The sequence below is a fragment of the Pelmatolapia mariae genome, linkage group LG14 (assembly GCF_036321145.2).
Source record: "Pelmatolapia mariae isolate MD_Pm_ZW linkage group LG14, Pm_UMD_F_2, whole genome shotgun sequence".
Taxonomy (NCBI): domain Eukaryota; kingdom Metazoa; phylum Chordata; class Actinopteri; order Cichliformes; family Cichlidae; genus Pelmatolapia; species Pelmatolapia mariae.
Genome location: NC_086239.1, coordinates 1758728 through 1781774, shown reverse-complemented (window position 1 = coordinate 1781774; position 23047 = coordinate 1758728). Strand labels below are relative to the sequence as shown.

Below are 23047 nucleotides of genomic sequence, written 5' to 3'. Positions count from 1 at the left end.
GCATCCTGTGACACACCAACAGTGCGCGTCATGTTTGGACCGTGTTTTTGTGTGCATGTTCACATGCCCATCAAACAAAGTTTGGAAGTCTGGTCGTGCAGTTCAGATGTTTCCACATAAAACAGAGGTGCAGTCTGAGCTTCTCTCACACAGCCACAGATATTGTTCACATTATCACAACGAAGAGAAAATCCAGGCGTCGTTTTTGATTATCAGGTAATTTAGTTCCTAAATGGTAAAACCACAGAACAGCTACTTTACATACACAGATTCATATTACTGGATGCCTTACTGAAAAATATAGATACATTAAAAAAAACAAACACTTATGACATTATTGTATTATATATTATATTACATATTATTGTAGTGCAATCACTGCCTCTCTGCCCCAGTTACAAACATGTGCTGCTGTTTTAGGTGTTGGTCGGTTATCTCTGTAGGATAACGACAGGAAGACGTCACAGGACTGAGCCTCCAGCCTGATGTCAAATCTGTGATACCATACCCACTACTGTGGACTCACAACTTTACTCCTTTGCTTTGGCAGCTGGTTACAGGTTTCACCTTCCCTTCAGCTCTGGCTGGATGATAGGAAACTGTAGGGATCAGCAAAATTATCACAGTTAATGATATAATATGACAGTTGTGCAATAGTACCAAGTGCAATTTTTCCTGCTATAACAAAGCATTTTATCCTATTTTATCTTATCCTATTCTATTGTGTTTTTCCTCATTTTTACTGCTCTTAACTTTACTTTCTGCCGTGACCCAAAAATTTCCCACGTGTGGGATCAATAAAGGTTTATCTGATCTTAATCATGAAGGATTCATGAGCGTTTTAGTCACATTCCAGTTAATCAAATTGTTGTCAAGACCTTGAATTAAACCCAAAAAAGGCAAATTTTGTGGAAGTGCTACAGGTATCATGGTCTTGGTCACTTTGTGAACTCGTCCTCATTATTTGTGTTGCATTTAGTTTGTTTATTGGTGGTTGGCACTTAAACTTCTTCAGTTCTTGCTTTCAGTTTATGTTTGTTCCAGTTAGGATTTTGTTTCAGGTCTCATGTGTTTCTTTTCTCAGCTTTTCCCTTCTGTGTGAAGTTTATATGTTTAGGGTCTGTGTTGGTGTTCAGCTACTTCCTGTTTTATTTTGATAGTCTCGCTGTCACTGACTAGCTGTAGTTTTCCACAGTTGTGTCAGACTCTTTCCTTCATGTCATGTCCGAGATTTATGAAGATTTAGGAGTTTAATTTATATTATATACATATTATTCTTCTTTGCCAATACAAAGGTTATTTTTTCTTTATTTACTCCGTCATTCGAGCTTTTCACTATGCCAGACGACAGGAAGCACAAAGCATCACAGCATCCACATGATTTAGATTTACACAGTGTTTCTTTGAAACTGGACACATTTGTTCAGCTGAATTTTATTAATATAGCACCATTTCACCTACACTCCATATTAGGACATTAGACAGAAAACCCCAATGATCCAATGATGTAATGCATTAACGCTCAAAGCACTTTAGACAGTCCCAGTTTAACTTTGCATTCATGTAGAACTTTACTCTGTACACAAAACTATTTATCTGCCTCAGTTCAACAGCAAATTTAGAATTACCTCCTAATGTCATGCATGTCTTTAGGCAGATGCCTGAGTACACAGGTTCAAACCACTAATGTTGCTGTGAGGCAAAAGTGCTGACCGCTCCGCCATCTTTGATGTTCTATGAGGAAGCACAGGGAGGAAAAACTCCTTTTACCAGGAAGACACCTCCAGGGAGGAGCAGTCATGTACCAGGACCAGGTGGGTTTGAGGAGAAAGAGCGCACAAGTAGAGCACAGACAGACGTACGAGGTCATTTTTCTAGTGGTTTCTTCATTTTAGACAATGTTTTATTGTTGTACAATAGTTCAAAGTGGTTAAAGTTCATAATGATTTTATTTTCTGCACCAAAACTCTGGAAACTAATTAATTTCTTTTGTTTATAAAATATCAGAAAGATTGAAATTTCATCAATATTCCCTGAAGCATTCAGGAGGATTTCAGGTGTTTTTGCTTCAAAACATTAAATTAATTAGCAAATGTTCTTTTCACCAAATTACCTGAGGTGGACTTTAGTAAATAAGCTGTGACCCAGCACTACATACATGGCCCACAACCCCCTCTGTGGGGTTTTTCTGGCCATGGTCAAGAACATGTTTTGCAACTTTTGTATGGACACAAATGTGCCACCAAAATACTCACTTTACTTGCACACAAACATTCTCACAGACTGTCTTAAACAGTATGTAGGGTTCTGTGATTCAACTGGAAAAGAAATCAAATTTAAATTAAGAATCTCTTTTAGTTTTGGCATCTGCTGTATGGATGTGGTGCACATCTGCGCATCAGTTTAGCATCTATATGAGTGCAGACAGATCTAATCCCATCACAGTGATGCTGTTACTGAGGGTCCCATCTCCATCAAACATCTGTTGATGTAACACAATCCTCATTCACTTCAGTTAAGTGCAAACGTTCATTTTACATTTTCCCACAAACATAAACTCCTCTACCCCGTTAACACTGAGCTGCAGGCGCCAGTAAAATGACTTCGAGGCAACAGACTGAATGAAATGCATTTTAAAACTAACGACAGAGCTGCTGCAGAGTCACTCCTGCCCCCTGGTGGTTGTCCCTGACACTGCACACACACACAGCTGAGATGTGCGTTTGTTCCTCAGCAACCCGAGGCCCGTCTAAGGGGCCCGATGAGATGAGCATAGCCCAGCTTCAGCTCCAGTGCCAGCAGCATTAACACAGTCTCATCTGTGACCTCCACACTGAGTCGACTGGGCTGTGAAGAGGTCAGGTGGTTTTGTGCGAGTTCCTTTTATCCAGCAGTTTGCCCTGCAGTTTTTGAGCGGTCCCTGACCTCCACCTCCAAACGGTCAGTCTGTGTTGGGTAGATAAGCTCTCGGCAGTAACATTGTTCTGCAGGACAACTGTCAAAGCATTGCTTAAAAATCAGTTACACATAGGAAATGAAAAAGAAATGTTTACGTTTAACACATAAGCTTAAATCCAAATATGAAAAGTTATCATTAAAAGGGATCATGGTTTCAGTTTATCAGTTATTTGAGAAAATCCATCTGTTCCTGAAAGACAATCATCCTTCCTCTCTGTTTCAAAGTTGACAGATGTGTGCAGTGTTAAGGCTGGGCCTTTTTGAGAAGTCATTCAGATCAGACTGCAAAACCAAGAGACGCTGCACACTCATTGGCTAAACTCGGGTTTATTGTCCATTTGTGTCTCTAATGGGGGATGATAATTAATAATATTGTATTCAGTAGGAAAGTGCTGCATAAATGCAAGTATACTACATTATATTACATCTGGAAACTGTTTCCTGGGGTAATCGATCCGAGAGCAGATGTCTTTTCCTCATAGATTTCCATACAGCCTGTTTTGTGGCCTTTAACAGGAACGCAGTGATTCCTGCAGTGACTTCACTCTTTCAGCCCAGAAGCTACATCCATCTTTTCTCTACAGTCTATAGTTTGAGTGGCATTTTAGCAGGCTGCAGCCCACAGTGACAGATGTGAGTGTTCATCACGAAGAGGTTTGCAAGTCATAAAGACGTTTTTTTAGGTTTGGCTTTAAAATCAATTAACTGTTAAGTCTGTGTAAACTGCTTATTAAATCGGCCCGTTCATCTGCACCATGCCAACAGTCACTGGCATTTCTGCCAAAGGTAAGTTGTGGGTCTGTCTGAAGTCACCAGATTTCCGAGTGATGAAGAATAAAAGGTCTGTTTCTGTGTTCATTTGTCTCTAATAACTTGAGCTTCTTTGGTTAAAAGTTGAACAGTTCAAGAGTTCACTCTGAACTTTGTGTGATGACTAAAACGTTATCTGTCCCAAGTGATAGGCCTGTCAGATGTGAACACTGTGGACAATCGTGTATTGCTGTGCTTTTCTTTTCAATTACAGGAATCAATACAGACACGTCTTTGTTCTAAAACAAAGGACTGGACTGGAAAGTTAGCCAGAAGCTCACCAAGCCATCGCTGAGTCACTTGTGTTGTTCAGTAATCCTCTCAGCTCTTAGTCATGCTTCCACCCAGAAAACTGACATTAAAGCTTCTCTGATCAATATGTTCGTTTGAGCAATGGAGCAGATGACTATGTATAACGTAACAGGGGTTAGTTGTAACGGTGAACTCACTGAGAATTATCGCCCGAGTCCGTGGTTCCCGTCAGTCCTGTTGACAATTTTGATCCTGTTTGGCTTTCCTGGACAAGCTTTGGATCTTTTATTGCTGCACTGTACAGCTGTATGTTACCATAACATCTATCCATCATATGATAGCATTCTTAAATGTTACTTCACGTGGTGATTTTCATTTAACTGAAACACATTTTCTCATGTCTCAGACTTCTCATGTCTTCACTCTGTGGTTCAGTGAGGAAACACCAGCAGGCCGACTGTTCTGTTACATCTTTATTGATTATTAGAACTTTCATACTGCAGTATTTCTACACATCAGCTCATTGCTGTGCTGAAATAGGGCCTTCAACAGAAATAATCATGTAAATCATTTAAGTAGATTATGTTGAACGGCAACTGTAAAATATCATATGCAACTCTAAATTTGGACAATCAGCATTTTCCATAAAGCCTGCCATCTGTGGAATAGACTGATTACAGATATTAAATCCGTTACACTGAAGGTCAAAGGTTGGTTAAAGCTAAATCAGAGCTGTAGTCATTTTAATTTTTTTACATTGTTTATTAATTGTAGTTGTATTCATGGTGTATTTTGGTTTCATGTAACTGAACCTTGTAATGTTGTGTGCTGTGAACGTCAGCCCAATAAGGGCCAATGGCTGGAAATTAACAATAGCTATAAACGTATGTGCAGTACATCAGTTTCATGTTTTATATTTGGACTAATTTAAACTGTCCTGTCCCTTTGAAATCAAAAATGAATAATATACACTCACCAGCTGGTACATCTGTTTGACTGCTTATTAACACAAATATGTAATCAGCCAATCACACGACAGCAATTCAACACATTTAGGCACACAGACAGGTCAAGATGACCTGCTAACATTCAAACTGAGCAGAAAGTTTAAGTGACTTCATGCCATGGTTGTCGGTGCCACATAAGTTAGCCTGAGTATTTCAGAAGCTGCAGCTCTGCTGGGATTTTCCTGCACGATCATCTCGACTGATGCACAACATGTCAGACCCTGAAGCAGAGAGGCTACAGCAGCAGGAGACCACACTGGGATCTACTCCAGTCTGGAGGAAACTGAGCCCATTTTGCACAAACTGGGCAATAAAAGATTAGAAAACCTTTGCTGGTCAGACGAGTCTCAAGTTCTGCTGAGACACTTGGCTGGTTGCTGCTGGTGCAACATTAATTGAGCATCATTTAAATGCCAACCTGAGTGCTGTTGTTAACCATGTCCATCCCTTTCTGACAGCGGCCCCATTCTCTGATTGCTGCAAAGATGCTCAGGTAGGGGCTACGTGTCAAAGTATCATCACACTGCCTTCTACCCACAATGCATCCTGGTGCCAGGTGTTCCCCGGGTAAGCGACACATGCATGGTGACTAATCAGACCAGGCCACCTTCTTCCATTGCTCCATGGTCCAGTTCTGATGCTGATCATTGGTCATCATATTCTCTATATATATGTTACACCTTGGTCGTATTATTGAAAACTGCAAACTCTCTTATCATTGCTACGCGGATGACATTCAAATTTATTTTGAATTGACTGAGGATGATACATCATCGATGCTTCGCTTCTTTGAGTGTATAAGTGAAGTTAAAGGCTGGCTGCTGAGCAATTCCCATATCCTTAATGACAAGAAAATGGAAATTGTAATCTTTGACAGTCATACCCCTAGAGCCCATCTAACTGGTGTCCTCGGGCCCTTCGCTGATTATCTTTCCGATTCTGCGAGTAATTTGGGTGTTTACCTGGACGGCTCCTTTAAGCTTGACAAGCATGTGTCCTCTGTTATTAAATCTTGTTTCTATCAACTTTGTTTAATGTCTAAGGCCATGCCATACTTACCATGTGGGGATCTAGAAAAGCTTATCCATGCCTTTGTCACATCCAGGTTAGACTATTGCAACCCCCTATACACTGGGCTTCATTCTGCCATTCTTCATAGATTGCAATTTGCCCAAAACGCAGCGGCTCGCCTTCTAACTGGTACTAGTAGGTTTGAGTCTATCACCCCAATTTTCACTGGCTTCCAGTTAAATACTGCATTGATTTCAAAATCCTACTGCTTACTTATAAAATCATAACATCGCACCTAGCTACCTTATTGATCTCCTTAGCGTGTATACTCCCAGTAGAACACTGAGATCGTTTTTGCTTTTGGTGCAACCTGGGTCACGGCTGAAAACCAGAGGTGACCGTGCCTTTGCTTCAGTCGCACCTAACCTCTGGAATAACCTTCCTCATACTGTTCGCACGTCTGACTCGATCCAGACCTTCAAGTCTCGACTGAAATCCCACCTTTTTAGCTTAGCCTTCCCGGCTTCCTAGAGCAGGCCTTTTAAGTGCACTTTCTTGCCCTCCCCTTTCCTCTCTCTTGCTTATTATGTGTGCCTATGCCAAGAGGCACACATATTACTATTCGTCGGATTTATTATGTGTGCCTATGCCAAGAGGCACACATATTACTATTCGTCGGATTTATTATTATGTGTGCCTATGCCAAGAGGCACACATATTACTATTCGTCGGATTTATTATTATTATTATTATTATTCTTCAGTTTCCGCCTGAAATTTTGCAGCGAATCTCGCCTCGCAGTTTTGAGACAAGATTCATATATGTTACCTCATTTTGTGCGGCTGGATCAGGAATGGTGTGCTATGACTTTTGGTGTTTATGACTATTATAGTTTTTTAAATATTAATATTTTAGTGAAAATTTTCCCGCGCTTCTCTGCCAAACAGTTTTGACAATAGGGTTACATATGTTAGATCATTTTGTGCGGCTGGAGCTGGACTAGTATGGTATACACTTTTGGTGTTTATGACTTTTATAGTTTTTTAAATATTAATATTTTAGTGCAAATTTAGAAAGATTCTTCTTTTGGCGCCATAGAAACAGACTTCATTTGTGGTGTGTTGGCTCCATCTTTTGGTCCCACTGATACAAATTTCAAACTTCATTTGTGGTGTGTTGGCTCTCTCTAGTGGTATGCCGGGAGTAGTACGGCCTGTCTACCCTTATTTGGATTACCGTAATGATGACAATATCAACGGTGCGCACAGCGTCGCTGCTTTCAGGAGCCATTGGAATTTTTAAGGTTGCGCAAATCATTCAAAAGTTACGGTAATGCTTGGTGGAAAACTCAATATCCCACAATTCATAGCACGCCTCTGCCGAGTCAAACAATGGCGGCCATCACTTAGTTTTTATTTTCCTCTTAATACTGTTTCTAGGTCACAAAATAAACTTTTAAGATATTTTCAGGCGAGAATATAGGTGTGTAAACTTCAAATATCTGCTCATTTTGTCAAAACATCCCATATTAGCGACAATGTTCTGACGATGTCGTTTCTGCTTGAGGCTAGCTGGCTAGTGTGGCTAGCGCGGCTTTGCTAACAAGCTACAGCCGGCCTGGATGACAGTGAGAGCGGCTTACTCTGGTTTCACACCCGGTCCTTCGTAAAGTCTCGTGGTCACAGCTGGACTTATTTTAAATAAATAAATGATTTATTTATTTATTCATTTTAGTAACGGTATAAACAGTGAAAGGTGGTGGATTGGCCAGATGTAAACTTCAAATATGTGCTCGTGTTACCAAGACATCCCATATTAGCTCTGATGGTTTCGGTGCCTGCAAAGAGCTAGACAGCTAGCTAGCTAACTGGCTGTCTTTTTGACTCAGGGTCATAGCTGGACTTATTTTTCGTTTTTATGAGCCGATGAGGGTTTTTTTTTAGTAACGGTACAAACAGTGAAAGGCGGTGGATTGTCCAGATGCTGGTCGATGTGGAAAAAATAACTGAGTTGTTTGGTGGTCGCTGACGCGGAGCTACAACCGAGGGCAGCTATCCACCGGTGTGTGTCAGACAGAGCATGCAGGGAACGAGGCGGCGAGGCGACCGCCGATCAACCGGTGGTAGATCGTGGATCAGGGAAACCGAAGGCAGGAGAAGCAGGCGGCTGCCGGTCAGAGCGTGAGGTGAACTGAATTTCAGGTAAGAAGTTATGAACTGCACTCTATTTGGGTCAGATATAAACCGAGTTTAGGTGTAGTTTGGTGGAAACCAGGAGATGACCTTACCGAATCATCAGAGCTGAACTGGTGATGGAGAAACAGGTTTACCTTTTTTTTAGGTGACATGAATGAGTTGAAGGGAAGTTATGAACTGTTTCTGAGAGAAATAAACACCAAGCTCCTTTTTTATTTAGCTGACAGCTGGTAACTGTGCAGGGGCGGATCTAGCAAAGCTTTTGCCAGGGGGCCAGGTAGGGCATCTTACAACCAAAGTTTGTATAATAATACACAAGATTGGCTGTAGACCATTGTTAATCATTCAGAACACTGTGTAAAAATAACAAAAAACAAAAAGTGAATGCAAAAGTGCATAAATATTTATTTTACGTGATTGATGTGTGTGGCGGGGCGTGGTCTGCAGTGCCGCTGCAGGGGAGGTGGACCCACCTGAGCGGCATCTGCAATCACGCCTCTCTGGCGTAGTCTGTGCTCTCTCGGCTGTTTTTTGGGTGTGTGTCAGGCTGTGAGTTGAAAAGCTACAGCCGGCTGTGTGGGTACACCAACCACGTGTGAAAAGTGGTCCATAACGTAATGCTTCAAAGCGTGTTCATGCAAACATTGTCGGGTCTGCCGTGGTACAATGGGACTTCTGCTCATGAAACTATGTGCACAGCGTCTGCAAATCGGGGCTGTACAAAGTCACTTCATCTTTACCCAAAATTGTAAGCTGTCATCTGTGAGGTGCGAGCGGTGTTTGTTTTTACCATAGTTCATGGTGGAGAATGGCTGCTCTGCTGAGTTTTACTCTCTGTAGCTGTATGAATGGCAAACTACACTGTTTACCAGCGGCATAGGCACACTTAAAATTTCTTCTGAAATTTTCGCTTTCTAGTTATTATTATTATTCTTCAGTTTCCGCCTGAAATTTTGCAGCGAATCTCGCCTCGCAGTTTTGAGACAAGCTTCATATACGTTACCTCATTTTGTGCGGCTGGATCAGGAATGGTGTGCTATGACTTTTGGTGTTTATGACTATTATAGTTTTTTAAATATTAATATTTTAGTGAAAATTTTCCCGCGCTTCTCTGCCAAACAGTTTTGACAATAGGGTTACATATGTTAGATCATTTTGTGCGGCTGGAGCTGGACTAGTATGGTATACACTTTTGGTGTTTATGACTTTTAGAGTTTTTTAAATATTAATATTTTAGTGCAAATTTAGAAAGATTCTTCTTTTGGCGCCATAGAAACAGACTTCATTTGTGGTGTGTTGGCTCCATCTTTTGGTCCCACTGATACAAATTTCAAACTTCATTTGTGGTGTGTTGGCTCTCTCTAGTGGTATGCCGGGAGTAGTACGGCCTGTCTACCCTTATTTGGATTACCGTAATGATGACAATATCAACGGTGCGCACAGCGTCGCTGCTTTCAGGAGCCATTGGAATTTTTAAGGTTGCGCAAATCATTCAAAAGTTACGGTAATGCTTGGTGGAAAACTCAATATCCCACAATTCATAGCACGCCTCTGCCGAGTCAAACAATGGCGGCCATCACTTAGTTTTTATTTTCCTCTTAATACTGTTTCTAGGTCACAAAATAAACTTTTAAGATATTTTCAGGCGAGAATATAGGTGTGTAAACTTCAAATATCTGCTCATTTTGTCAAAACATCCCATATTAGCGACAATGTTCTGACGATGTCGTTTCTGCTTGAGGCTAGCTGGCTAGTGTGGCTAGCGCGGCTTTGCTAACAAGCTACAGCCGGCCTGGATGACAGTGAGAGCGGCTTACTCTGGTTTCACACCCGGTCCTTCGTAAAGTCTCGTGGTCACAGCTGGACTTATTTTAAATAAATAAATGATTTATTTATTTATTCATTTTAGTAACGGTATAAACAGTGAAAGGTGGTGGATTGGCCAGATGTAAACTTCAAATATGTGCTCGTGTTACCAAGACATCCCATATTAGCTCTGATGGTTTCGGTGCCTGCAAAGAGCTAGACAGCTAGCTAGCTAACTGGCTGTCTTTTTGACTCAGGGTCATAGCTGGACTTATTTTTCGTTTTTATGAGCCGATGAGGGTTTTTTTTAGTAACGGTACAAACAGTGAAAGGTGGTGGATTGGCCAGATGTAAACTTCAAATATGTGCTCGTGTTACCAAGACATCCCATATTAGCTCTGATGGTTTCGGTGCCTGCAAAGAGCTAGACAGCTAGCTAGCTAACTGGCTGTCTTTTTGACTCAGGGTCATAGCTGGACTTATTTTTCGTTTTTATGAGCCGATGAGGGGTTTTTTTTAGTAACGGTACAAACAGTGAAAGGCGGTGGATTGTCCAGATGCTGGTCGATGTGGAAAAAATAACTGAGTTGTTTGGTGGTCGCTGACGCGGAGCTACAACCGAGGGCAGCTATCCACCGGTGTGTGTCAGACAGAGCATGCAGGGAACGAGGCGAGGCGACCGCCGATCAACCGGTGGTAGATCGTGGATCAGGGAAACCGAAGGCAGGAGAAGCAGGCGGCTGCCGGTCAGAGCGTGAGGTGAACTGAATTTCAGGTAAGAAGTTATGAACTGCACTCTATTTGGGTCAGATATAAACCGAGTTTAGGTGTAGTTTATTTCCGTTGTGCTGACTTTTTACAATCAGTTATAATAACTTGTACTGCGTGCTAGCTAGCACGACGGAGTTTCTATACAGCTGTGTGCGCGCTAAGTTACTGATGTTGAACTTTATGACAGCCTCCCCTGTCATTCTCTCGCCTGTTCAAACTTCAGTCATGAAACTGATCAATGATCGGCTTTTCTCTCTTGTTTGTTTATCGCGCTAAACAACAGCAGCACGTTTAAGCTTGATCAGCTGTTGTTAGAATTCATTTGATTTTAATTTCTAGTATCAGCTGATGTTTGCTGGAGCCACAGCTGTAGAAGCGGCTGGTGGAAACCAGGAGATGACCTTACCGAATCATCAGAGCTGAACTGGTGATGGAGAAACAGGTTTACCTTTTTTTTAGGTGACATGAATGAGTTGAAGGGAAGTTATGAACTGTTTCTGAGAGAAATAAACACCAAGCTCCTTTTTTATTTAGCTGACAGCTGGTAACTGTGCAGGGGCGGATCTAGCAAAGCTTTTGCCAGGGGGCCAGGTAGGGCATCTTACAACCAAAGTTTGTATAATAATACACAAGATTGTCTGTAGACCATTGTTAATCATTCAGAACACTGTGTAAAAATAACAAAAAACAAAAAGTGAATGCAAAAGTGCATAAATATTTATTTTATGTGATTGATGTGTGTGGCGGGGCGTGGTCTGCAGTGCCGCTGCAGGGGAGGTGGACCCACCTGAGCGGCATCTGCAATCACGCCTCTCTGGCGTAGTCTGTGCTCTCTCGGCTGTTTTTTGGGTGTGTGTCAGGCTGTGAGTTGAAAAGCTACAGCCGGCTGTGTGGGTACACCAACTATGTGTGAAAAGTGGTCCATAACGTAATGCTTCAAAGCGTGTTCATGCAAACATTGTCGGGTCTGCCGTGGTACAATGGGACTTCTGCTCATGAAACTATGTGCACAGCGTCTGCAAATCGGGGCTGTACAAAGTCACTTCATCTTTACCCAAAATTGTAAGCTGTCATCTGTGAGGCGCGAGCGGTGTTTGTTTTTACCATAGTTCATGGTGGAGAATGGCTGCTCTGCTGAGTTTTGCTCTCTGTAGCTGTATGAATGGCAAACTACACTGTTTACCAGCAGCATAGGCACACTTAAAATTTCTTCTGAAATTTTCGCTTTCTAGTTATTATGTGTGCCTATGCCAAGAGGCACACATATTACTATTCGTCGGATTTATTATTATTATTATTATTATTATTATTATTATTCTTCAGTTTCCGCCTGAAATTTTGCAGCGAATCTCGCCTCGCAGTTTTGAGACAAGCTTCATATATGTTACCTCATTTTGTGCGGCTGGATCAGGAATGGTGTGCTATGACTTTTGGTGTTTATGACTATTATAGTTTTTTAAATATTAATATTTTAGTGAAAATTTTCCCGCGCTTCTCTGCCAAACAGTTTTGACAATAGGGTTACATATGTTAGATCATTTTGTGCGGCTGGAGCTGGACTAGTATGGTATACACTTTTGGTGTTTATGACTTTTATAGTTTTTTAAATATTAATATTTTAGTGCAAATTTAGAAAGATTCTTCTTTTGGCGCCATAGAAACAGACTTCATTTGTGGTGTGTTGGCTCCATCTTTTGGTCCCACTGATACAAATTTCAAACTTCATTTGTGGTGTGTTGGCTCTCTCTAGTGGTATGCCGGGAGTAGTACGGCCTGTCTACCCTTATTTGGATTACCGTAATGATGACAATATCAACGGTGCGCACAGCGTCGCTGCTTTCAGGAGCCATTGGAATTTTTAAGGTTGCGCAAATCATTCAATAGTTACGGTAATGCTTGGTGGAAAACTCAATATCCCACAATTCATAGCACGCCTCTGCCGAGTCAAACAATGGCGGCCATCACTTAGTTTTTATTTTCCTCTTAATACTGTTTCTAGGTCACAAAATAAACTTTTAAGATATTTTCAGGCGAGAATATAGGTGCGTAAACTTCAAATATCTGCTCATTTTGTCAAAACATCCCATATTAGCGACAATGTTCTGACGATGTCGTTTCTGCTTGAGGCTAGCTGGCTAGTGTGGCTAGCGCGGCTTTGCTAACAAGCTACAGCCGGCCTGGATGACAGTGAGAGCGGCTTACTCTGGTTTCACACCCGGTCCTTCGTAAAGTCTCGTGGTCACAGCTGGACTTATTTTAAATAAATAAATGATTTATTTATTTATTCATTTTAGTAACGGTATAAACAGTGAAAGGTGGTGGATTGGCCAGATGTAAACTTCAAATATGTGCTCGTGTTACCAAGACATCCCATATTAGCTCTGATGGTTTCGGTGCCTGCAAAGAGCTAGACAGCTAGCTAGCTAACTGGCTGTCTTTTTGACTCAGGGTCATAGCTGGACTTATTTTTCGTTTTTATGAGCCGATGAGGGTTTTTTTTTAGTAACGGTACAAACAGTGAAAGGCGGTGGATTGTCCAGATGCTGGTCGATGTGGAAAAAATAACTGAGTTGTTTGGTGGTCGCTGACGCGGAGCTACAACCGAGGGCAGCTATCCACCGGTGTGTGTCAGACAGAGCATGCAGGGAACGAGGCGGCGAGGCGACCGCCGATCAACCGGTGGTAGATCGTGGATCAGGGAAACCGAAGGCAGGAGAAGCACGCGGCTGCCGGTCAGAGCGTGAGGTGAACTGAATTTCAGGTAAGAAGTTATGAACTGCACTCTATTTGGGTCAGATATAAACCGAGTTTAGGTGTAGTTTGGTGGAAACCAGGAGATGACCTTACCGAATCATCAGAGCTGAACTGGTGATGGAGAAACAGGTTTACCTTTTTTTTAGGTGACATGAATGAGTTGAAGGGAAGTTATGAACTGTTTCTGAGAGAAATAAACACCAAGCTCCTTTTTTATTTAGCTGACAGCTGGTAACTGTGCAGGGGCGGATCTAGCAAAGCTTTTGCCAGGGGGCCAGGTAGGGCATCTTACAACCAAAGTTTGTATAATAATACACAAGATTGGCTGTAGACCATTGTTAATCATTCAGAACACTGTGTAAAAATAACAAAAAACAAAAAGTGAATGCAAAAGTGCATAAATATTTATTTTACGTGATTGATGTGTGTGGCGGGGCGTGGTCTGCAGTGCCGCTGCAGGGGAGGTGGACCCACCTGAGCGGCATCTGCAATCACGCCTCTCTGGCGTAGTCTGTGCTCTCTCGGCTGTTTTTTGGGTGTGTGTCAGGCTGTAAGTTGAAAAGCTACAGCCGGCTGTGTGGGTACACCAACCATGTGTGAAAAGTGGTCCATAACGTAATGCTTCAAAGCGTGTTCATGCAAACATTGTCGGGTCTGCCGTGGTACAATGGGACTTCTGCTCATGAAACTATGTGCACAGCGTCTGCAAATTGGGGCTGTACAAAGTCACTTCATCTTTACCCAAAATTGTAAGCTGTCATCTGTGAGGTGCGAGCGGTGTTTGTTTTTACCATAGTTCATGGTGGAGAATGGCTGCTCTGCTGAGTTTTGCTCTCTGTAGCTGTATGAATGGCAAACTACACTGTTTACCAGCGGCATAGGCACACTTAAAATTTCTTCTGAAATTTTCGCTTTCTAGTTATTATTATTATTCTTCAGTTTCCGCCTGAAATTTTGCAGCAAATCTCGCCCCGCAGTTTTGAGACAAGCTTCATATATGTTACCTCATTTTGTGCGGCCGGATCTGGAATGGTGTGCTATGACTTTTGGTGTTTATGACTTTTATAGTTTTTTTAATATTAATATTTTAGTGAAAATTTTCCCGCGCTCCTCTGCCGAACAGTTTTGACATTAGGGTTACATATGTTAGATCATTTTGTGCGGCTGGAGCTGGACTATTATGTTATGACTTTTGGTGTTTATGACTTTTATAGTTTTTTAAATATTAATATTTTAGTGCAAATTTAGGCCAATTCATCTTTTGGCGCCAAATAAACAGACTTCATTTGTGGTGTGTTGGCGCCATCTTTTGGTCCCATTGAAACAAATTTCAAACTTTATTTGTGGTGTGTTGGCTCTCTCTAGTGGTATGCCGGGAGTGGTACAGCCTGTCTACCCTTATTTGGATACCGTAATGACGACAATATCAATGGCGCGCACAGCCTCGCTGCTTTCAGGAACCATTGGAGGTTTTAAGGTTGTGCAACCATTGAATAGTTACGGTAAGCACAATGGCTTCTATGCTTGGTGGAAAACTCCATATCCCACAATTCATAGCACACTTCTGCCGAGTTAAACAATGGCGGCCACCACTTCGTTTTATATGTCTTTTATTAGTGTTTCTAGGTCACAAAATCAACTTTTAAGATATTTTCAGGCGAGAATGTAGGTGTGTAAACTTCAAATATCTGCTTGTTTTATCAAGACATCCCATATTAGCGACAGTGCTCTGACCACGTCGGTCCTGCCTGACAGCTAGCCGGCTACCTAGCTAGCTGCCGCACTTGGCTGCAAGTGGACAGCGAGGGGACTCTCTCTCTCGTTTCACCTCCCCGGTCTCTCGCAAATGCTCGCACAGAATCGGAGTTACAGCTGGATGTGGAAAAAATAACTGAGTTGTTTGGTAGTGCTATAATGCGGAGCTACAACAGTGGGCAGCTATCCACCGGTGTATGACAGAAAGGACATGCCGCGAACGAGACATACGAGGCGGGGCAGGCGACCGCCGATCGACCGGTGTTTGCTAACGCAGAGGTCAATCGTGGATCAGGGAAAGCGAAGGCAGGAGCGTGAGGTGAACTGAATTTCAGGTAAGAAGTTATGACCTGCACTCTATTTGGGTCAGATATAAACCGAGTTTAGGGGTAGTTTATTTAGCAACAGTTCTCTTACGTGTTGCTGATAGCCGGCTAGCTAGCTAGCGCCGCTAGCTTAGCTAGCTAGCGCCGCTAGCGACCCTTCGTGAAAAACCACCCAGGCTTGGCTGATAGTGAGGTGGCTAAAATTTGTTTCATCGCCGGATCGCTCGGCAAGGGTCTGTGTCTTAGCTGGACTTATTTTTCGTTTATTTGGGCCGATGATGCTGGTCGATGTGGAAAAAATAACTGAGTTGTTTGGCGGTGGAGCTACAACAGAGGGCAGCTATCCACCGGTGTGTGACAGAAAGGACATGCCGCGAACGAGACATACAAGGCGGTGAGGCTACCGCCGATCGACCGGTGTTTGCTAACGTGGAGGTCAATCGTGGATCAGGGAAAGCGAAGGCAGGAGCGTGAGGTGAACTGAATTTCAGGTAAGAAGTTATGACCTGCACTCTATTTGGGTCAGATATAAACCGAGTTTAGGTGTAGTTTATTTTCGTTGTGCTGACTTTTTCAATCACTTACAATAACTCGTACTGCGTGCTAGCTAGCACGACGGAGTTTGTATACAGCTGTGTGCGCGCTAAGTTACCGATGTTGAACTTTATGAGAGCCTCCCTTGTCATTCTCTCGCCTGTTGAAACTTCAGTCATGAAACTGATCAATGATCGGCTTTTCTCTCTTGTTTGTTTATCGCGCTAAACAACAGCAGCACGTTTAAGCTTGATCAGCTGTTGTTAGAATTCATTTGCTTTTAATTTCTAGTATCAGCTGATGTTTGCTGCAGCCACAGCTGTAAAAACGGCTGTTCCAAACCAGATGTCCTTACTGAATCATCAGAGCTAAACTGGTGATGGAGAAACAGCTTTACCCTTAGGTGACATGAATGAGTTGAAGGGAAGTTATGAACTGTTTCTGAGAGACAAATATACACCAAGCTCCTTTTTTTGTGTAGCTGACAGCTGGTAACTGTGCAGGGGCGGATCTAGCAAAGCTTTTGCCAGGGGGCCAGGTAGGGCATTAACAGAGAAAGGTGGACACAAAGATATACTTTTCTTTCTTACTCTCATATAAAATATTTAGCTTTTATTAAATAGTTATCTGAATCTTACAACCAAAGTTTGTATAATAATACACAAGATTGGCTGTAGACCATTGTTCATCATTCAGAACACTGTGTAAAAAATAACAAAAAACAAAAAGTGAATGCAAAAGTGCATAAATATTTATTTTACGTGTTTGATGTGTGTGGCGGGGCATGGTCTGCAGTGCTGCTGCAGGGGAGGTGGACCCACCTGAGCGGCACCTGCAATCACGCCTCTCGGGCGTAGTCTGTGCTCTCTCGGCTGTTTTTTGGGTGTGTGTCGGGCTGTGAGTTGAAAAGCTACAGCTGTCATCTGTGAAGCGTGAGCGGTGTTTGTTTTTACCATAGTTCATGGTGGAGAATGGGTGCTCTTCTGAGTTTTGCTCTCTGTAGCTGTATGAATGGCAAACTACACTGAATAGCAGCGGCATAGGCACACTTAAAATTTCTTCTGAAATTTTCGCTTTCTAGTATTGTTTTATTGTTTTTATCATTAAGTCTTGCTTGCTTACCTGCGTACTATGCTTGTTTAATCAGTGCCTCCCACCTGCTAGCTTATCTGCCTTTGTACTTTACTACTGTTTTATTGGATTATGTGAAGCACTTTAGCTACCTCTGGTTTTAAATGTGCTATACAAATAAAGTTGTATTGTACTGTATCATTGGTGGTTTCGGTGGTGGGCAGCGGTCAGCACGGGCACCCTGACTGGTCTGCAGCAACCAAACTCTTTGAGCTACAGCACTACTGTCCTAATGCTTTCCCCTGCTTCTAATATCTACTGTGAGGACACCATGCTCACTCGCTCCCTAACACATCCCACCCACTACAAGGTGCCACGATCAAGAGATAATCAGTGTTCCTTACTTCGCCTGTGAACGTTTAAAATGTCATGCCTTATCAGTGAATACAGTCACACGTACAGCGCAGCTGGAGAACATGTTCGTCAGTTTGATGTGTTTTAATAACAGTCCACAGGTTTGCTGCACTGAAAGAAACTCGGCCACAGTTTCATTTTCAGCAAGTTTATTTTTTTTCTTTTTTGAAACAGCTCACAATGTTTTCAAAACATTTGACTTTCCTCGCAATCTCCAACACGAGCAAGCAAGACATTAACATCTTCCAACATGGTCAAAGTTGTCGCCGAATGACATTTGGAAGCAAACTATTTCACGAGAGTCCACTTTAAAAGAAGTGAGAAGCAATCGGGCACATAACAACCAATAAGAAGACTTTGTACATGTGTGAAACCTGACTAAAACACTAAGAGGCCGTCTCGCGGCGCAAAGGAGCAGTGATCTGACAAAATTAACCAAATGCCCTAACAGTGAATTACTCCTCAGCCTTGCATGCGGGTCAAGTGTGCGTGTGTGTGTGTGTGTGTGTGACTGTATGCATGCGTGTGCACTTGTGTTCCACTGTACAAACAGTAAATTACATAGAAACCTAACGTGTTCTAATAAGGCATTATGTGGCAAAACAGAGAAACCAGAGAACACCGAGTCCACAGAGCAAAAAACAGCATCGATGCCAGAAAATTTGTCGTTAAGGCCAAGAAACGGAACAAAGTGCCTCATGAACAGGACGCAGAGCTGCGTGAAATCAAGCTCGAGTCTTGAGGAAAAATGTCAGCACAGACACCGTTTGATGATCCGAGCCAGGGACGAGATGACGAAAGGAAACATCGGTTTGTCGCTCTGGGTCAGTGAATGGGAAGGTTTCAGAACAGCTGCAGTTTGCATGCAGAGACATAAAGGCTGTGTTTCCCCCACTGCAGAGGGGCGAAGAGCAGAGTGTGTGCACTGACTTCACAGGTGGGGACAGTAGCATAACGAGCTGGGACCATAAAAAGAACAGATACATAATACATTCATGAAGACGTCTTTACGAACAAAACGAGCGAGGTCAACAAAAAGCAGAACACCATCAGCTCGAAGGCTCCACGGCAACACGCCGACGTCTGCTAACCGACTGCGGCACAGTCAGGCGAGGAGGGCGGGAGCACAATATTTAACGCATCCATAACACATTATACTTTCTGCCCGATGCAACGCCGGGCTGTCGGACGTGAAAGCTCTGCAAACTTTCTCTGCATGGACTGTTTTATTTTCTCATGATAAAATCCACTATAACTGTGTGGGACCACCCACAGGGACACAGTTCTCTCTAAAAAAGATGCCAAATGAACAATAAAATGACGAGATACAAAGTGAGCCCGACTCTCACTCACAGCAGTCTGTGCCCACGGCCGACCCGGTACCTCTTCAGACTTTTCTGTAGGTATTCAGCAGACGGACGGCGCTGCCTCAGCCACGCCCGCGGTGATGGGCTGGTGTCTGCTCCGACACAGTTCCCTGAGAACCCCAAACACGCTTCCTTGAGCACTACAGCTATGGCAAAATGCTGCGGACAATAAATCGCGGTCCTGAACAACACAAACGAAACACAAAAGAACTCAATTTTACCGAACGACGTGGTGCAGCATTACAAGAAGAGGACATTTTAAAAGCCGATATTTACAAATTCATTCAGGTGATCTCGGCGATGCTAGCAGGCTAGGAGGGCGTCAAAGCCAGGAATCGTCCAATCGCGTGCCGCCTCTACTGACATAACACGGTGCTGCTGGTGGAAAAGAAGAGTGTACCTACGTGATGCCACCAGTCAGTAAAGTCACCTGTGTGCGTCCTGATCCGTCAACAGGACAAACAGGAACCACGATCCACAGTTAGCTCCTCCCACAGGGCACCAACGTTACATCTGCCGCCACAGGACAAACTGTACTCTTACCAAAATATGTTTAAACATTGTGTATACAGCGTAAGTCTATATGTTTGTGTGTTTAAATGTGTGTTTTTTGCATTCTATATTCCAGCCTCGGGATGCTTATTTTGGCTTTAAGCAATGGACCCCTCCTATGGACGGTGAGTTTGCGATAGGGTCACGCTTTCCCTGACGAGCTCCACAAACTCAAATCCTTCACAGTTTGCTCCAGCGTCCACCTTTTCCTCCCGCTCCTTTTTTGACCCCCGTATATATTTTTAACATTATAAAAAATAAGTTATTGCGCATCCAAAAAAAGTGCAATGTACATTTGAAAAATATTTCTCTCTCTTTACACGTTTCCGTTTTTTCTCGACGTTTTTCTGCTAATTGGGGTGGATTCCCACGGATGACTTTGGGGTGGTGGCGAGCTTCCGCCCGGTGGCTCTGCGCTCCGTTGTGCCGCACTGCTGACGGAGAGCGAAGGGGACTAAAGGGTTGAAGGAGAGGAGAGAAGGGAACAGAGAGAAATGGGCGATGGGGACGCCACGCTACGCGATAACCATGGGAACGTCGTCTGAGAAGCCGCTGATCATGGGAGCGTCTTCGTCGTCATCACCTGTTAACAAAGGGAAAACGCGTGTTTAGAAAGTTTCGTGGCTGTTGGAATCAATTTGTTCAAACGTCAACATACACCAGAGAGAAGTGGACCTGACTGCACGCTAGTACAGCAGCCATACGGCGGTGCGCCCTGCTTTATTGGCTATTTCACTTTAGAAGAAGTTCACCATATTGAACATCTGCAAGCAGCCAATGAGAAACTCACGTACTGAAGTAAGAATTCAAGTCAGAATTATGGTCATTTTTCACATTGGGCCACGTTTTTATTGCAGTCAGAGCAGGAAGCTAGCTCCAGCTTAGCAGCGTGTGAGCTAGCTATACCAGCTTCATAGGGTGGGGCAGGCTGACTCTTCTATTGCAACCATGCTGAACTGCTAGGGTCAAAGGTCATGCCAAACTGAACAGAAAGGTGAAACTTCGTGGCAGATGATTAAAAACATGTATCCCTCCGCCAACCTAAAATGTAAACAACTTTTATAAATAACCTCGTTTTCCAATTCGTGTCTCGTTTCTCGAATCGATAAGAAATAATTACCCAGTTCATCCCCGGAGGAGAAGATGGCCGAGCCGAGCCGAGAGTTGTAGTGGGAGTTGGCAAAGGCGGTAAAATTGTTCTGCAGCCGCCGGTGTCGGAGGTACAGAACCACCAATCCACCGCAAACAGCCAGCAGCAGCAGGAAGAGGACGGGAACCACCACGGCCGCCGTGTCGCCTGAGTGGGCCTCACTGCGGGATGCATCGCTGGTCCCTGTGCAGGAGGGAAAAAAGCATTTACAGAAACGAAATGAAGTGTTTGTAATCCCTGGAATACTGTTAGGTTTCTCTGGGCTGCATGAAGGCGCTGCTAACAGCCCAGGATTTAGGAGCCGGGATGCTCCTAAATGGCTCCTAATGAAACAACTTAAACTCACATTTGTGGGTAACTTTCATTCATTTGAACCTTTTTTTGTAGTGATTTTATTAAAAACAATGACAGAGCATCAAACTGAATTTAATGCTAAAAAGCTGGTGAGTGCCTCAAGCAGCTCGACACTGTCAGATTCAGTGTTTAGGGTTTCTTTTTATTCATGCTTTAATGGAGCTACACGTGGAAAAGATGTGAATGGCAACAACACAGCTTTAATGCTCATCAGGTGAGTGTGGGCGGTACCTATCAGCTGGTTATAGAGCAGCACTGCAGGCTCCCCGCACAGCTGCCCGTTGAGCAGGCAGCGAGCCTGGACAGAGAACGTGTAGTTGTGTCCCACCAGCAGGCTGCTGATCCTGAAGAAGGTGTCTGTGGTGTTTCCCAGGAACGACGTCTTGTTGGTCACGCTGTCAAACACACGCACTTCGTACCCCTGTGAACAGCGCCCCCGGCAGTCAGAGGAGCACCGCAGCAGCAGAAGAGCAGAGCATAAATCAACACTTGGAAAAGCTCATTCTGCTGTAAGAACAGTGGCACCTCTCACATTATTATCACTCACAGTCACTGACATTTGGTTTCAAAAGCAGTGGTTAGCTGTAGGTATCTCACCCTGCTCTCATTGAAGCCCTTCTCTCGGACAGCCAGGCTCTTCCAGAAGAGATATATGTGATCCTTCTCCGTCAAAAATTTCAGGGCTTCAGGAGCCGCAAGAGGAACTACGAGCACAGGAAATGCAGAGTTTATGATAAGTAAGCACAGGGGAGTAGAATCTGCTCTGCACGAAGCGACATAAGACATCATATTTAGGGATGTGTGCAATCAGCCAGCCAGATGATTAAATGATGCCGAGTTCATCTAGTTGGTAAAAGAATATTTAGATTTGAAACATGCATAACGCCGGTCGGCATCGCCGGCTGCTGCAGCTCTCTGTGTGTGACGGGAGTAGAACCAGAAGACAAATAAAAAAACAGACACGCGCCACTGTGTCAAAGTAATCACAGTACTGAGATTACTGTGATTACTACTCCTTATTTAAAAAACAACAGCAACAAGCTATCAGTCAAATTCAGCTATAAATGTGTTTAATGTAGAGTTCTTTCTTTATTGCTAATGTTTTTATTTTTAATGAAACTAAACTTATTCAAAAGGAACAATTAGACATCTATTTACAGTAGAATCATATCTACATTACTATTTTAGGCCCGTCAATGTGTTTCTGTCTGATCATTTCAAACAGGCCTTTGAACAGTCAGTGTTAACTAGAACCGATATGCACCTCTGTAACAGTAACAGTTTCCATCCAAACAGAAGCTTTGGTCATTTATAAATCACAGGCTAAAAACATTCTGCCATCAGTGAGGTTACACTTCGTAAGTGTCTGTTTCTTGTTTGTTTGTGATGTACTCCATTTATACTCCACGATGCTCATATGGCAGTCACAGCTCAGTCACACTAGAGCAAGAATATGAGGACAACCTCCTTGGATTAGGACAAGTTGGCGGTTGATCAGTGACTGAAGAGTTTGTGAGTTTTGAAGTCACACAGTTATACCTGTGCTGAGGGTGAAGCTGGCCTCCTTGCTCATGTTTCGCAGGCGCACAGAGATGCTGTATCGCCCTCCAGGCTCCAGGCCTTTCAGCACGTATTCCACTGTGTTGTTCTGGGTGGTCAGCTTGTAATCCCGCTCCACCTTACGAATCACATCCCGCATGTGTATTGCATATGTCTAAAGAAACAAGACGGGAATCCAAGATCAGGTGGATGTTAAAAGCTGTGACGTATCAGGTAATAATATATTTGTGAGGTCATTCTTTTTTATCGGCTGAGTTACAGGATTGTGTTTCATACATGTTTGAACACAGCTGGAGCATCTGCTACAGCACTAACTCACTGCCGTGTTATGTGTTGTTCAGGATACGTAAATAGTCACCATCGACATCTCACACTGTTATCTCTACTCAAGTATGAGTAT

At 43.2% G+C, this 23047-nt stretch overlaps 1 protein-coding gene across 2 annotated transcripts in view; it reads right to left on the bottom strand.

Annotated features, from left to right (window-relative positions):
* Nucleotides 1–17809: 17809 nt before the first annotated feature.
* The window catches only part of sorl1 (sortilin-related receptor, L(DLR class) A repeats containing), an 83356-nt gene continuing 78118 nt past the window's right edge, over nucleotides 17810–23047 (bottom strand). For both annotated transcript variants that reach the window (XM_063493010.1, XM_063493012.1), the window contains exons 44-48: nucleotides 22627–22801; nucleotides 21685–21791; nucleotides 21319–21508; nucleotides 20704–20916; nucleotides 17810–20166 (exon numbers count right to left, since the gene is read on the bottom strand). In XM_063493010.1, the coding sequence (XP_063349080.1) occupies nucleotides 20099–20166; nucleotides 20704–20916; nucleotides 21319–21508; nucleotides 21685–21791; nucleotides 22627–22801 (753 nt within the window). In that variant the 3' untranslated portion in view covers nucleotides 17810–20098. The remainder of the gene's footprint in view (nucleotides 20167–20703; nucleotides 20917–21318; nucleotides 21509–21684; nucleotides 21792–22626; nucleotides 22802–23047) is intronic.